Source organism: Trichomycterus rosablanca, chromosome 4 (assembly GCF_030014385.1).
Source record: "Trichomycterus rosablanca isolate fTriRos1 chromosome 4, fTriRos1.hap1, whole genome shotgun sequence".
Classification (NCBI taxonomy): domain Eukaryota; kingdom Metazoa; phylum Chordata; class Actinopteri; order Siluriformes; family Trichomycteridae; genus Trichomycterus; species Trichomycterus rosablanca.
The window spans coordinates 3,868,069-3,883,478 of record NC_085991.1 but is presented as its reverse complement, the minus strand read 5'-3'; the positions used below and the strand labels follow the sequence as shown (position 1 = coordinate 3,883,478).

The window sequence follows — 15,410 nt, the reverse complement described above, 5'->3', positions numbered from 1 at the left end:
AGGTCGTCAAAGTTCGAGTAGGGGGGGCACGAGTTCGCGGTTGGCACGCGAAGGGGGGCGCATGTCCAAAAAGGTTGAAAACCCCTGCGCCAGGTAACACCACCTCTGCAGAACGACTCAGGCTGAAGTTATTCAAGCTGCCACTAGTGAGCAGTGTTGATACATGTTCAGATATTACTTTATTCAGGGTGGATAAAGTGAACCTATGGTTATAAATAAAGACTAATGATTAAGAAAATGCAGCACAACTACACACAAACGATTCAAATATGGGGTTGAAGGGAAGTATAGAGAAAGGTGCGTAGAGTTATCCTCTTTATTGTCCAATGAGCCAAACACCACAAGAAACATCAGCCTGAAATGTTAAGACTCATCTCTGAAGAGGACTCGACACAAAGTAGTACTCGATAATCTACATTTAAATTAATACATTCAACCGGAAAAGTGCGTCCGCCGTATCGATATGGGAGTAAAAAGGGAGAAGGAGCCGAGTTAAACTGCACACGTATGTTAGCATAACATAATTGGCAGACTTGATGCAGCACTTGTATCTTTTAGTCCACAAGTAAATGACTAAACGGTGAAGAACATCTAACAGGTACATTTTGAACACACGAGGGAGGAGATACCTGATCAGGAACACACTCGGAGAACCCATTTTCTATAAACGCGGCTACCGGCGGAGGGGCCGATAAAGCGTCTACAGGCGTCCACGCAGGAAATAAAAGTCACGTCACGTGTCGTTTCGAATCGGCCAGTCTGATCCGCAGCCGGCATCGAGGAGAAACGGGCTTAAAAATCGTCCGATAAAAGAAGCGCAAATGCAAGTGCTCGTTCGATAGCTGTCCCCCCCCGCGGCCGTCTAAATCAGGTCGGCTACGTTCATGGGCATCTCCTCCACGGTCGTGTTGTAAAACGTCTCGATGTCCCGCAGGATACGTTTGTCCTCTTCCGTAACGAAGTTTATGGCCACGCCTTTCCTGCCGAAACGCCCGCCGCGACCAATCCTGCGAAGGAAATTGGAATCGGACATGAAGTCGGGGTTTGAACTCGATCCACACGCACAATGCGGCTCGGCTCGGACTCACCTGTGAATGTAGTTCTCTCGGTTGGTTGGAAGGTCGTAATTGATGACCAGTGAAACCTGTTGCACGTCGATACCACGGGCCTGAGGACCACACACACAGCACTATTTAAATCTCCGTTTAAAAACACGGGCTGTACCGTACACACACGTTAACAAACCAACCTCAATAACAGACAAAATTGAGACCCGACATGCGCTTAATTAAGGTTATTTATTTATTTATTAGGATTTTAACACCATGTTTTACACACTTGGGTTACATTCATGACAGCAGGTTACAGTCGTGGACAATTTTGTATCTCCAATTCACCTCCCGGTGAGCTCCCAGAGGAAACCCACGCAGACACGGGGAGAACATGCAAACGCAACACAGAAAGGACCCGGACCGCTCCAGCTTGGAATCAAACCCAGGACCCTCTTGCTGTGAGGCGACAGTGCTACCCAGTGAGCCACTCCTAGCTCATTGGTAAAAAACTAGACCAATACGAGAAGACTGCAGGTAGGGCTGGACGATATGGCTACAATTTATATCACGATATAACTCCTAATTTCGGTCGATACGATATAATTCCGATATCGATATGAATAATACAAACGTCAGAAAAACTGTCAAGAACACCAACATTGAAAGGCTGTACCTGCGAACCTCTGAACCCTGCAAAAGTCTATGAAATCTCACCCTTTACAACTACATATTGTAGAAATAATAATAATAAATTAGCTTTTACCTTTTACTTGTATTCAGCATTTGTATACAGAGAAAAACACGACATCATTCTCAAATAAACATAAGCTTTGACAATATATAATATATTAACATATGTCTTAACCAGAGATGGAAAGAGGACTAAAATATTGTACTCAAGTAAAAGTACTATTACTTTCATGTATTTTTACTTAAGTACAAGTAAAGTTATTAGTCTAAGAATCTACTCAAGTAAAAAGTAACTCATTTAAAATGTACTCAGAGTAAACTTCACTTCGTTACTTTATTAACAGCGGGGGGGGGGGGTCTCTTCTGTGTAATGCAAACAGGACGAGTGGATATAAATCTCACAATAGTTGTTTTTAATTCAAATATAATAGAAGAAACATGTTAATACAACATCTAAAACATTTAGGGATGTGTAATGTGTCGTTTCAAATGCCATAAAACTTTTTCAAACTGTATAACCACTAGTGATGTGTCGTAGAATGATTCGAATCTATTGAACGGCCCTTTAACCTGAAATAAAGGAACCGACTCTGCTGGGAGTCGTTATGTATATATATTTAAAAGGAACCGAGACAAAAGATTCGACTCCCCGTCGCAGAATTCACTGCAGAAGTTTCCCAGACGCGATTTCTTTAGCGTTTATTATTTTACTCAGTAACGGATCTTATTTAAAATGTAGCGAATTACAGTTCTTAATGCAAAACATACTTATGTAAAATTACAGGCTGTGAAATCTACTTTAAAAAGTACAAGTACACAAAAAAACTACTCAATTACAGTAACGCGGGTGGACTGATGATTATTTGTATTATTTGTACATCATCACACACTGAGGTATGCATATTGATCGAATTTGTTTAAAAATCATATCACCGTTATTGAAACATTTTCTATCGCGATATATATCGATATTGAATTATTGTCCAGCACTAACTGCAGGTTTAAGTCCCACCACTTTAACTGTTGGACCCTTGAGCAAGGCCATTAATCCTCAGTTAACAGCCATCTTGACCAGTTTATTAACGGATTGTGTTTTTTTTTTTGTTTGTTTATTAGGATTTTGACGTCATGTTTTACACACTTTAGTTACCTTCATGACAGATACGGTAGTTACTCATTACACAAGGTTCATCAGTTCACAAGGTTATATCGAACACAGTCATGGACAATTTAGTATCTCCAATTTACCTCACTTGCACGTCTTTGGACTGTGGGAGGAAACCGGAGCACCCGGAGGAAACCCACGCGGACACTGGGAGAACATGAAAGTGCCACACAGAAAGGTCCCGGACCGCCCCACCTGGATATCGAACCCAGGACTAAATTCCAAAAGTTTATTTGGGAGGGATGGGTACTGATGTGAAGAGTTCCTTGTAGCTGTCGTCTATACTGTAGAATTGTGTTCCGACAGTGTTCATTCGTTAGCATGAGTAGAGGATATATTATATAATAAATAAATAAAAATATATTAGATAGAAGCTCTTAATTCACAGAGGGGGCAAGTGGGGGCCTGGTCTCCTTTTAGCAGGTCTGTATGGGTCAGTTTGGTGTATCTTATGCAGCATCTTGTGTGTGTATACACACGTTTATGGTAGGGTGGATCTCGTATGAGTTTCCCATTCTCTTTACCAAACGTATGCTGTGTATGCTTTTATGGCTGGTTTGAGATCAGATGGTGGGTAAGGACATTGTTGGAGTGTGGACATTACAGCTTGCTTTGCTATCAAGTCTGGATGCATCTTAAGTAGTTTTTAATGTCATTTGACGGTAAAAATGAGAGATGGGACGATCGATCGGCTATAAATCGATATCGGCCGATTTTTAAGCAAAATATGCTCTCGGCGATATTTCCCAAATGTAGCCGATCCGATCGTGTGATGTATAAAGATCATGTTAAGCTTAACGGCTCAGTGGATTGATCCAGACTTTGAGCTACAAAGCATCAACCATCGTACAGAAACCATCGTACAGAAACCATGGTGAAAGCTCTTCACGACCTAAAATAACATCATTAACGTTGTGCATCATACATAGTTCAGGATCATCTGCTCTGACTGACGGAACGAGTCTGACTCGGTTACAGATCTGTGGTAACAGCAGTTTAATGAAGCTTTTTAATGTAAGAGAGTCACACAGAATGTTCTGTAGTAGCTGGTGTTTATTTAAAACCACGACATTTAATTAATAACAGTAAACACGGAGAGATAACTGAGAAGAGAAAGTTACACTTCGCATAAAATGAATCGACTCATGAAACACTTATATCGATACTGTGAACAGAGCGTCTCTCTTAAAGGCACAAACACACACACACACACACGTCAATGCTTCCGTCAGCGGTTTATCTTCACTGTTTTTTTCAGACTGAACTGTATAACATCTAACCTGCGTGTGTGTGTGTGTGTGTGTGGTCAGTTAGACCAATGAGATATGTGTCCCGTGGGTGAAAAATGAATTGCTTTAGTTTTAGAAGTAAAAAAAATCTCGCAATGCCACCACACCCCCTGGTCAGGCACTCGCGCCCCACAGGTTGAACCCCCCTTCCCCCCATCGGCATTGTCCAATCGCTCTGAAAAGAAATCGGAGCTCGAAATCGGCGTCAAAAACCCCGATCGGTACATCTCTGGTAAAAATAGGTACCGTTCCCAGAAATGAGAGTAGAAGCTTAGAAGACTTAGTCACAGTGCTAAAAAGTAAAGCCTCAAAGCATTCCAATATAGGACAGCATGACTGACTGCTTCATACGTTTTTAAAATTTAAAAACTCACCAACAAATCTGTAGTGATGAGGACCCGGCTGGATCCAGACCTGAACTCCCTCATAATGATATCACGCTCCTTCTGATCCATGTCTCCATGCTGTACACAGAAGCTATTATTACTACTCGCGCTTATTCAAACCAATCTAATAAACACACGTGCGGTCACAGCTGGTCTGAGGTACGATCAGTAAAATAAAAAGCATCTCCATGACATGTCAGTCCCGAAAGATGGTAAAGCATCATATCGTCCTCGATCCGACCGGCTGGGTCACTATTAACAAGGGAAGACCGGGGCAAAGTTCTTACCAGTGCGGACACGGTGAAGTCTCTAGCGTGCATCTTCTCCGTCAGCCAGTCCACCTTTCTTCTCGTATTCAAAAAGATGACGGCCTGGGTGATCGTCAGGGTCTCGTACAGATCGCAGAGCGTGTCTAACTTCCATTCCTGCACACAGAGACGGTCAGCATTAAAATACGATCGGAGTAAACTCGGGACCACCCAAGAGCAGGATGCTAGGAAGCCGGGCTATGCGAAAGCCATCCAAATCACTCGACAGAAGACTTGGATTTAGCTCTAGCTGGTTTCCCAAGGCTGCTGGTGTGAGCAGCCAGTCTATCCTTTTAAAATACACAGCACAGAATCGTGACAGACTTCATATCTGACCCTGTGGTCTCCGGTTCTCACTCATTTCATTCGAACCAGCCATACTGCACGACTACCTAATTTCACTCTCGTTATGTTAAGGTAGGGACTCGGCAAGTCTGCGCTGGGTTCAGGTGCTCACCTCTCTTTCTACATTGATGTAGAACTGCTTGATACCCTCTAGGGTAAGCTCCTCTTTCTTCACCAGGATGCGCACCGGCTCACGCATGAACTTCGTGGTGACGTCCAAGACCTCTGCCGGCATGGTGGCCGAGAGCAGCACAACCTGAAACGAGGTTAAGGTTTTACCCACATTGGTTACAATCATGACAGGACAGGTAGTTACTGCTTACAGTTCAAGTTTAGTGTCAAACACAATCACGGACGATTTGATATCTCCAGTTCACCTCACTGGCATGTGTTTGTACTGTGGGAGGAAACCCACGCAGAAGAGAACATGTTTGTGTGCGTTTATTGCCAAATCAGCAACATGTTGGCTATTTTATGGCAGACGGATATTAGAACAGTAAATCATTATATGCTCAGATCACCCCCCCCCCCCCCCCCCTTTTAGCGCATCCAATCTCTACCCGTCAATCATCCTCTCACTAATGCCGCTCCCTGCTCCTGATTGGGGAGAACGAGGCTGCTCCACGCCCCCTCCGACACGTGCACAGCGATCGAACATCTCATCACCTACACTTGACGAGGAGTGCAGTGCGGTACGGCGCCGTGCACGGAGGGCCACACCCTCTACCGCACTCCTTTCCCATCTCCGTGCGGGCGCCGCCAACCAGCCAGCAGAGGTCGCAATCGCACCAGTCCGAGAGAGCGTCTCCATCCGGCTTAGTCCCGCCCCTTATCCGAACAACAGGCCAATCGTCGTTCGTGTGGCCGCTCGGCCTTAGCCGGCGAGGCAGAGCCGAGATTCGACTCGATGTATTCGAGATCCCAGCTCTGGTGAACAGCGTGTGTTCTTACCGCTGCGCCACCTGAACGGCAGATCATTTGTTTAATATCGAGTTAAGAATTTTAACTGGAGGAATCTTCTCAAGTAGTTATTTTATGTTCTCAACTAATAAATTCTAATAAAATGTTTGTTAGGGGTGCAGCACAGAATTGACAGGTCGGTGCCTGCTCACCAACCAGCAGGTGTCGGCGGGTAAGGGCAGTATGACCAATTCGAAGAGAACGTGCAAACTACACAGAAAGGACCCGGACCTCTCCACCCGGGAATGTAACCCGGGACCTTCTGGTTGTGAGGAGACAGTGCTACCCACCGAGCCACTGTGACGCCCTTATGGTCTTTGAGGATTGAGAAAACCCTGGGCATGGTATATGTGAAGAAGCTCTATAGAAAACTGCCACTGGGCTGGTCAGAGCCTGGTGGCTTTACATGTACGCTTGTGCAATTCAACATTATTTAGTCTTACAGGTAAAGTTCCTATTAGACCCGTGGTCCCCAACCAACGGGCGGTGCGTGGGTCATTTATTACCGGACCTCACAGAAAGAATGAATAATTAGAGATCGCTAGAACAGCAGTTTCCACTGCTTCTATTTCACTTGTTATTGTCTTATAATACACAAGTTCACACTACACGATTTTTGGCCAGACTTCGCTCGGCAACCGGTCGGCGCTAGATTTGCCGGCTCGGGAGCAACTCGGCGTTCGCTCGGCGATCAAAACTCGGCACACGGTCGCCATGTGTGAACAACTTAACAACTCCATCCGACCGGCTCGCAGAGCGCTCGGCGACCGGATTGAGATTTCTAAACACGTCAGATATCTGATCTCAGTTGCACGTCTGGCAATGAGTGCTGTGTCGAACAGCCAGCCAGGAGTGAGGAGAAACGCAAACAGGAGTGTAAACAGGTGGGAGAGGGGATAATATAGTTTATATCAGAATACACCAGCACACACGCACGTTTTACAGTACAGTCGAATCCGGTTTATCGGACCACATCGGGACGCGATCGTTTTGGTCCTAATAACCGGCTGGTCCGATTACACGAACATGCCCTACGTTACAAGACGGGACGTGCTATAATTTATGTAACATATTAAATGTTTATTAAACCTTTATTGTGCGATATACTGTACACGTATAGCGAACGTACAAACAAGAACTACTGTCGCTTACGAACTTTGTTCATTGAAAAATAAATTTGCAAACAAGTTTTTCGAAACGATCTACAACACGATGTATAGGTACTCAGCATGCGAAGCATAATAAAAAAAAGTTCTTACTAAAGATGCAGATGGATCCAATAACCACACTGCTGGCTACTGGGTGCTTCGTTGTGGGCGTGTTCACCTCCCGCTGGTTTTGCTCTTGTCAACACAACTTTTCGGATTTCCTGACCTTTGATAAAAGCATAAATTCTCCCGGGGAGCCCAGGAATCCTCCCATATCTCGCTGACCCGCTTTGCATCCGCTCTAAGTGGCGACTTGTGGCTTCTTTTTCTTATTCGCTCTCACGTTCTTTGGTCCGATTAAACGGAATTTTGGTCCAAATAAGCGAATAACATTACACGTACATGATAGGATGTGTTTCGGTACTTTAGGATTCTGTCCGAATAAGCGGCTGGTCCGATTAACCGGTGGTCCAATTAACCGGATTCGACTGTATTTCTGACCTGATCGTTCTCTACAATACACCAACGTTGCAAAATCCATGCTGTTCCTATTTTTCCTCCTTGATTTTACGCTGCACATCAGCGCACAAACACTTTGATCACTCGCTACTTGTTGACGTGCATTTTTGGACGTGGTATCATTAACCCCTTAACGCCGCCTGTCGCGAATTCGCAACACGGCGCTTTAATTCAGATTGCAGCCGAGAAAGCGTATGTATTCCTCCAATGCCGGTTTGTGCTTATTGAATACGCTCCTAGGAACCTTTTGCAAGCACTAGTTTCTCGTAGGACCGGTCAGAGTGGGAACTACATTCGATTCACGGAAGCTAACCTGTCGGATAGTGACTTGTGCATTTTGCGGCTGCAAACGTGGAGAAATTGTTCAATTTGATGCAGGTTGTGCTAAGATAAAAACACGTACCACCTTATTGATTGCTTCTACAGCTGACATATTGGAATAGATTTCATGCGACGAATATTTTTTCTGTTATTTGAAGTTTTCTGTTTGTCGCGAATTCGCTACGTCCGACCATAACGGCTACAATCGGCAATAATTTCTGCATATAAATAATGCTGTATTCAGATTGATTTCAGCACTCACATGCACTTTCTTTAGGAAATGCCATTCTAGTTCATTTGTATAATCATTATAAAATAGCATGTATGTATGTATCTACTGTATATGTATGTATGTGTGAGTATATATATATATATATATATATATATATATATATATATATATACACATGTATTATATTATTACATTCTATATATATTTATATATTATTACTGTGTGGAGTTTGAATGTTCTCCCTGTGTTCGCGTGGGTTTCCTCCGGGAGCTTCGGTTTACTCCCACAGTCCAAAGACATGCAAGTGAGGTGAATTGGCGACACTAAATTGTCCATGACTGTGTTTGATATAAACTTGTGAACTGATGAATCTTGTATAATGAATAACTACCGTTCCTGTCATGAATGTAACCACAGTGTAAAACATGACGTTAAAATCCTAACAAACAAACAGTGTATTATATTATTATGACATATATATGTGAATGTATGTATGTATGTATGTATGTTAGTCTACATACCTGAATGTAAAGTCTACATATCTGAGACGGAAGACGTTTCATTACTTTTTTTTTTACCATTTATGCCTGTTTACCATTTCTTACTATTTATGCCTGCTGTCGCTAATTTGCAACATACCTAAATTTATATCTATTTTATGTGCTATGGACAAATTTACAATCTGCACTTAATGTAGCATCGGCTTTAAAGCAAAAACACAAATAATAAATTTTTTTATGTCATTATAAATAAATTCAGGCATTAAGGGGTTAAACCTCTCGTCACTTCTCGCGTTCGTTTTCGTGACAAAACGTAGCTTGGGAGAGCAGAGAAGCTCGCCTGTGATTCCAGTTGGTGATAGATGGTGTCGTGTGAAACCCCTCTATCGCCGATCAGTCGTGTAGTGTGAACTGTACAGCGACCCGGCAAATCAGAAAGTCGTGTCGTGTGAACTTGGCATAAAGCTCATTTTACACCATGTGAGCAACATTATTAAATCCTCCCTTCCCTGCCGGTCCGTGAAATTATATCTTATACGAAACCGGTCCGTGGTGCAAAGGAGGTTGGGAAGCGCTGTATTAGACATTCCGAAGCTTCCTATTAAACCAGAACGGAGAGGAAACGATGTCGCACCGAGCCTTGAAACAGAAGCCACTGGACATTAAGAAAGAGGTCCGGCCACGTTTCATTTCCGGCTCTGGGCCTGTCGCTCTCCTTCCACGTTTTTACTCTGCTAGCATGATTACACACACCAGGAGACCTGGAGCGAGTAATTTAAGCAGAGTTCTTTTGTATGGAAGGAGGATAAACTTCAAAGGCTTGATGGACCTCACCTGAATGTTTGTGCTTAACTTCTGGAAGATCTCGTAGATCTGATCCTTGAAGCCACGGCTCAGCATCTCATCGGCTTCGTCCAGGACGAACATTTTGATCCACTTGGGAGCTGGAAAACAGACGCGACAATCAGCTTATTATTAAAAAACGCCTGTTAAACAAGTACCGCGGCATCTTCGATTCAACTGGACGGAGGTATGATCAGCAAAGTAAAAAAGCATCTCCATGACTGGTCAGTCCCGAAAGATGGTAAACCATCATTTCATCCTCTATCCAACCAGGTTTCCTGATTCATTAATGGAACACTTACACAGGAACCTTCGGTTCAGCATGTCGAACACACGGCCCGGAGTCCCCACGACGATGTGCGGCGCTTCGGCCTGAAGCTTCTGCATCTCGTTGCGCACGTTGGTGCCGCCGATGCAGGCGTGGCACGAAGCACCCATGTAGTCGCCCAAGGCCAAGATGACCTTCTGAATCTAAGGAAGCACACAAAAAAAAAACAGTGAGGATCAATGAAAAACGCAACACACGATACAAACATGGTCTTCCTGCTGAATACCACACAACACAATCTGAATCCACACTTGAGCCGTTACATAGCAGGAAGAAGAGTAAAGTACCTTAGCTTGAGCTACAGCCCAAATATGCCGCCTTGGTCTGAGACACTTATGTTTATCATGACCTCAGGTACAGCATACCTGCTGAGCAAGCTCTCGGGTCGGCGCCAGGACCAGAGCCTGAGTCTCTTTCTGCTCAATCTCCAGCTGCTGGAGGATAGAGATGGCAAACGTGGCCGTTTTGCCAGTGCCGGACTGGGCTTGAGCAATAACATCGTATCCTAGAGGACAGAAAAAAAGGGCGTTCGAGTATTCAGAGCAAATATTCAGAGCACCAACACAGCAACAACAAAAAAAATACCTTTAATGCAAGGAATAATTGCCCGTTGCTGAATTGCTGAAGGCTTCTCAAAACCATAAGCGTAAATCCCTCGAAGAAGCGTCTCCTTCAAGTTCATATCATCGAAGTTATCCGTGATCTCGTTCCAGTTGCTCTGCAAGATTAAACCTCTGGGTCAGGTCCAGCTACTCGAGTCGGGCATCACACTCAAGTATTAAACACATTAAAAATAGGTACCTCGATGACACCATCAGGCTCCATTCCTTCCGGCCCTCCATGGTCTCGATCTCTAGAGCTAAAACGGAAAACGATTTCTATTAGTGTTTTGTAGCCGAGGATGAATACTGCAGTCTGTGGGCGTGTTCTCGATTCCCTTCGCAAAAAGGCAGCATTTATAAGTACCAGAAACGTATGGAACACCCTATGAGACACTTTCCTTCTCTGCTATGTAAACAAACTACCCTTCTGGCCTAATTTAGTAAGGAAAAACAGACGAACGCTTGTTAGAGGACGTCTTGCTTCTGAGTAGCATTAGTTTCCATCATAAGAGAAAAACATGTGCTGCTACAACACTTAGACTGATTTCATTTGAGCTTTTCCCCCTCAAGTCAAGTATAGACTGTATTTTACCCATATAGTTACATAGCTACATGTTAGAGATGTACCGATCGGGGTTTTTGACGCCGATTTCGATCTCCGATTTCTTTTCAGAGCGATCGGCCGATAGCCGATTCCGTTGGGGTGTTCAACCCGTGGGGCGCGAGTGCCTGACCAGGGGGTGTGGCGGCATTGCGAGATTTTTTTACTTCTAAAACTAAAGCAATACACGCGTACACACACACGCAGGTTAGATGTTATACAGTTCAGTCTGAAAAAACCTTAAAAATAGGGAAACAGTGAAGATAAACCGGTGACGGAAGCATTGACACGTGTGTGTGTGTGTGTGTGTGCCTTTAAGAGAGACGCTCTGTTCACAGTATCGATATAAGTGATTCATGAGTCGATTCATTTTATGCGAAGCGTAAGTTTCTCTTCTCAGTTATCTCTCCGTGTTTACTGTTATTAATTAATGTCGTGGTTTTAAATGAACACCAGCTACTACAGAACATTCTGTGTGACTCTCTTACATTAAAAAGCTTCATTAAACTGCTGTTACCACAGATCTGTAACCGAGTCAGACTCGTTCCGTCTGTCAGAGCAGATGATCCTGAACTATGTATGATGCACAACGTTAATGATGTTATTTTAGGTCGTGAAGAGCTTTCACCATGGTTTCTGTACGATGGTTTCTGTACGATGGTTGATGAATGGTGATGTGATGGTTGATGCTTTGTAGCTCAAAGTCTGGATCAATCCACTGAGCCGTTAAGCTTAACATGGAGGTGATCTTTATACATCACACGATCGGATCATATAATCGATTCATAGCCGATATCGATTCATAGCCGATCGATCGTTCCATCTCTACTACATATCGTCGCTGTCCGATGAAAAACATAAAAAAAAAAGATTTCCCCCTGAAAGTAACGATGCAAACAAACCAGACGGCGACATTTAGATTCAATTCAGCACAGAAATAAAAGTATATCTTTATCAGGTCGTCAGTTTCATATGTCAAATTGACTTGCGTACCAATATAAATCCTGTTTACAACCATGCAATTGAATAAACTGTAAAGATCAAACATTACACACAGCACCGACCGGAGGGGAAGGAAGAGGAGATACATGCTTTTGCTGGACAGGTCTGGCAGCCAATGGAGATACTCGTTAAAGAGGTTGCGTGATTTTTTATCTTTTCATTGGTCATTTTGATATTCGCTGCTATGGACAGACAGATTTCTACCCACAATCAACACATGCAAAAAAGTGAAAACCACTAAAAGTGGAGATGCGTGGTTTTCATCGGACAGCGACGATATATATTAACTACTAGACAAGGTTTAGTCTAGCTGTCGCACTGAGCCTTGAAACAGAGGCCACTGGACATTAGGAAAGCGGTCCGACCGTGTTTCACTTCCGGCTCGGGGCCTGTTGCTCTCCTTCCATGTTTTTACTCTGCTAGCATGATTACACACACCAGGAGACCTGGAGCGAGTAATTTAAGCAGAGTTCTTTTGTATGGAAGGACAGTCGCAACTAGATCATATACAGAAGCTCAACAACTTAAGAACTTGGTACGAATTTTTCTTCGTTATGCCAAACTGGTTAAATTGCACAGCCTGTTGAAGGTGTTTGGGCAAAACATAGTAGAATCCCTGTAGTCATGTTCCAAACCATAGTAAAAAATCCCCTCCCAGAAGAGTAAAGATAAGATAAGATAAGATAAGATAGCCTTTTATTATCCCACAGGGGGAAATTTGTAGTGTTACAGCAGCTTTCAAGAATACAAAAAATAGAAAATTACAAAATGTTTACATGTATGTACACATACTAAATAGTAAGAATATATAAAAATTACAAAAATAAACAGTTAAACCAAATATTGCAGTTATTAGAAATATTGCACGAAGTACAGCAGTAAAGTGCAAAGTTACAAAAAATTACAAAAGTAAAAATTACAAAAATATAAAAATATAAACAGTATTTATAGATGAAGTTAACCAAATGCACAGTTATTAAAAAATATTGCACAAAGTACAGCAGGTACAGCAAGTATTGCACATAATTTAAAAGTAATTGCACAGAGAAGTACTAAAAACCAAGTGAATTATTGTGATGGTAATTGTCTACGTTTGGGACGGTGCTGGTTGTATAGCCTGACAGCAGAAGGAAGGCAGGAGGTGCAGCACTCTAAAGCACAAGCCCACCACCGCTGAGCTCGAGCTCTAACCCCAGCTGTGCTACTGACCGACCAGGCAGCATTGACTCTGTATTGGGGTGCAAATGGGTGCCTCATTTCTTCTACAGATACTTCCATGTGACTATCTGTATGTGATACTACAGACGTGAGACCCCATCTCTGACGGGTGAAAAGAAGCGGTTGGCATCTCTCGGAGGGGGTGCATCATTTGTTACGCAAGCTGTACAAAGCTGGTGTGATTAAGTGTGGACTAAAACAAGAAAGAGATACTATAGGGTAGGAGTAACAACACTAAATATGTATCTCATATCAATTCTCAGACACTCCCCACCCAAAAATAGACAAAATGGAGATGGGAAAAGGGTTCTCTCGATCCATGTTGCTTCGAAATGTTAGGGGCAATGTGATTATAGTGACATGTCCACATACTTTTGACCAGACAGTGCATCAACCCAGTCTGAACACCCAGTCAGACATGTGTCTGCCTCTCTGATTTGAATCCCACGTGTTTGGACTCTTGGTTTGGTTTACCTAAACCAAGCCGACACTGTGGCCGAATCCCAATTTGCCCCTAGTTGCGCCCGCACTTTGAGTGAACTCCAGACCTTCCATAGTGCACTAGGGCTTTAAATTTGGATCGATTTGGGACACAGCCGCGGCCTGCCAGACTAGCAGCTGCAACCGACTCCCTTCACAATGCAGATAGCAATAAAAGCATCTAAGCGTATAATTAAAATATTATAAAGCATTTAATTAGCTAGTGATTAAGTATCGAGCTTGACAATAAAAGTACCGAAAACAAACCGTTAAGGTTAGCTAAATAGTGTTAGCATGTGTGTTAGCTTAGCATAGTTAACAGGCCTCTGTATAAGAAGCGTGGTTAAAATAACCAAACTATTTTTAACCTACTAAATATAGTTTTTCGAGATGATACGACGGTATGTTTTAAGTAGACAGGAGTTATATATAGGCCGGCTGGAACTGATTAAAGTAATACTTTAGCCTGGTTCGTATTTAGGCCAATGGATGGCGCACCGCCACAAGCGCCATTACAGAGGGGAAACTAGATATAAACATTATATACTATACATTTCGACTTAGAAATTCATATGCGCATAAAATATATGCATTAAACAATCTAAACACATTGGGATTGAGTAAATGTGTGTATCTGTACCTGTGATAATCAGCAGAACCGCTAGACATGGTCCGTTTGTGACTTCGGCATCTACTCGGAAAGGAGGAGCGCCTGAATCTCACCCGAGCTTTATTGAACCGGAACTACTTTACACCTCGAAACCCTAAACAGCATGTATATCGCGAAAAGCACATTAAATTATTATTATTAAATTTGTAATTCATTTACTTCACTGATTACATAATATTAATCTGCAATGTGCAACGTTTTCGTGATAAAATCACTCATTTTGAAAGTATGCGCAGAACTATATGATAAAGCGCAGTGATCTTGCCGCAGTGCAGATATGTAAAGCGGTCGCTACGGGGTCTCCCCAGTTTAGCTCTGACAGACCAGTTTGCACCACTTTTCTGCCCATAGTGTTAATTTTTATTAAAATATAAGTATAACAGGGTGTTATTATCGAAATTAATGAGCAAGTTTTGGATATTTTGTTACTGTAGGTCATGTTGTTGGTTTTATTCCTGCCAGGCCTATGTGGGACCCCACCTAGCCTCATGAAGTTTCCAGATTATCATTGGCCCTGAACCAATAGTTCTTAAACTCTCCAAGGACCCTCTTTATGTGCACAAAAGTATATTTAATATAGTACATTTAGCTCAGTAAACCATAATGTAATGTAACGTCATGTTTTACACTTTTGGTTACATTCATGACAGGAACGGTAGTTACTCATTACACAGAGCTCATCAGTTCACAAGGTTATTTCGAACACAGTTTAGGACTGTGTGTCTCCAATTCACCTCATTTGCACGTCTTT

The 15,410-nt window shown here is 42.9% G+C and overlaps 1 protein-coding gene and 4 non-coding genes across 5 annotated transcripts; all 5 read right to left on the bottom strand.

Moving 5' to 3' along the window:
• Positions 1 to 302: 302 nt before the first annotated feature.
• eif4a2 (eukaryotic translation initiation factor 4A2) lies at positions 303 to 14,680 on the bottom strand. Its single transcript, XM_062993818.1, has 11 exons — positions 14,630 to 14,680; positions 10,888 to 10,945; positions 10,672 to 10,804; positions 10,452 to 10,591; positions 10,061 to 10,229; positions 9,750 to 9,859; positions 5,348 to 5,491; positions 4,870 to 5,007; positions 4,571 to 4,660; positions 1,089 to 1,168; positions 303 to 1,007 (listed from the first exon to the last, which is right to left on the bottom strand). The coding sequence occupies exons 1-11, from the start codon at positions 14,656 to 14,658 to the stop codon at positions 863 to 865; spliced, it is 1,236 nt and encodes a 411-aa protein (XP_062849888.1). The 5' UTR covers positions 14,659 to 14,680; the 3' UTR covers positions 303 to 862.
• Positions 4,742 to 4,813, bottom strand: LOC134313023 (small nucleolar RNA SNORD2). The gene has a single exon (XR_010011930.1). It is a non-coding gene; the product is annotated as a small nucleolar RNA SNORD2 (small nucleolar RNA).
• LOC134313017 (small nucleolar RNA SNORA81) lies at positions 9,539 to 9,717 on the bottom strand. The gene has a single exon (XR_010011924.1). It is a non-coding gene; the product is annotated as a small nucleolar RNA SNORA81 (small nucleolar RNA).
• On the bottom strand, positions 9,946 to 10,018 carry LOC134313022 (small nucleolar RNA SNORD2). The gene has a single exon (XR_010011929.1). It is a non-coding gene; the product is annotated as a small nucleolar RNA SNORD2 (small nucleolar RNA).
• Positions 12,600 to 12,778, bottom strand: LOC134313016 (small nucleolar RNA SNORA81). The gene has a single exon (XR_010011923.1). It is a non-coding gene; the product is annotated as a small nucleolar RNA SNORA81 (small nucleolar RNA).
• Positions 14,681 to 15,410: the final 730 nt, after the last annotated feature.

What these genes read in the sequence shown, in the direction of transcription:
- eif4a2 (XM_062993818.1), bottom strand. Translation starts at nt 14,658, where the DNA reads ATGTCTAGCGGTTCTGCTGATTATCACAG. An exon ending in AGCCTGATGGTGTCATCGAG is followed by an intron (nt 10,805 to 10,887) that starts GTACCTATTTTT and finishes TTAATCTTGCAG; the next exon opens with AGCAACTGGAACGAGATCAC. An exon ending in CGAGAGAACTACATTCACAG is followed by an intron (nt 1,008 to 1,088) that starts GTGAGTCCGAGC and finishes TTTCCTTCGCAG; the next exon opens with GATTGGTCGCGGCGGGCGTT.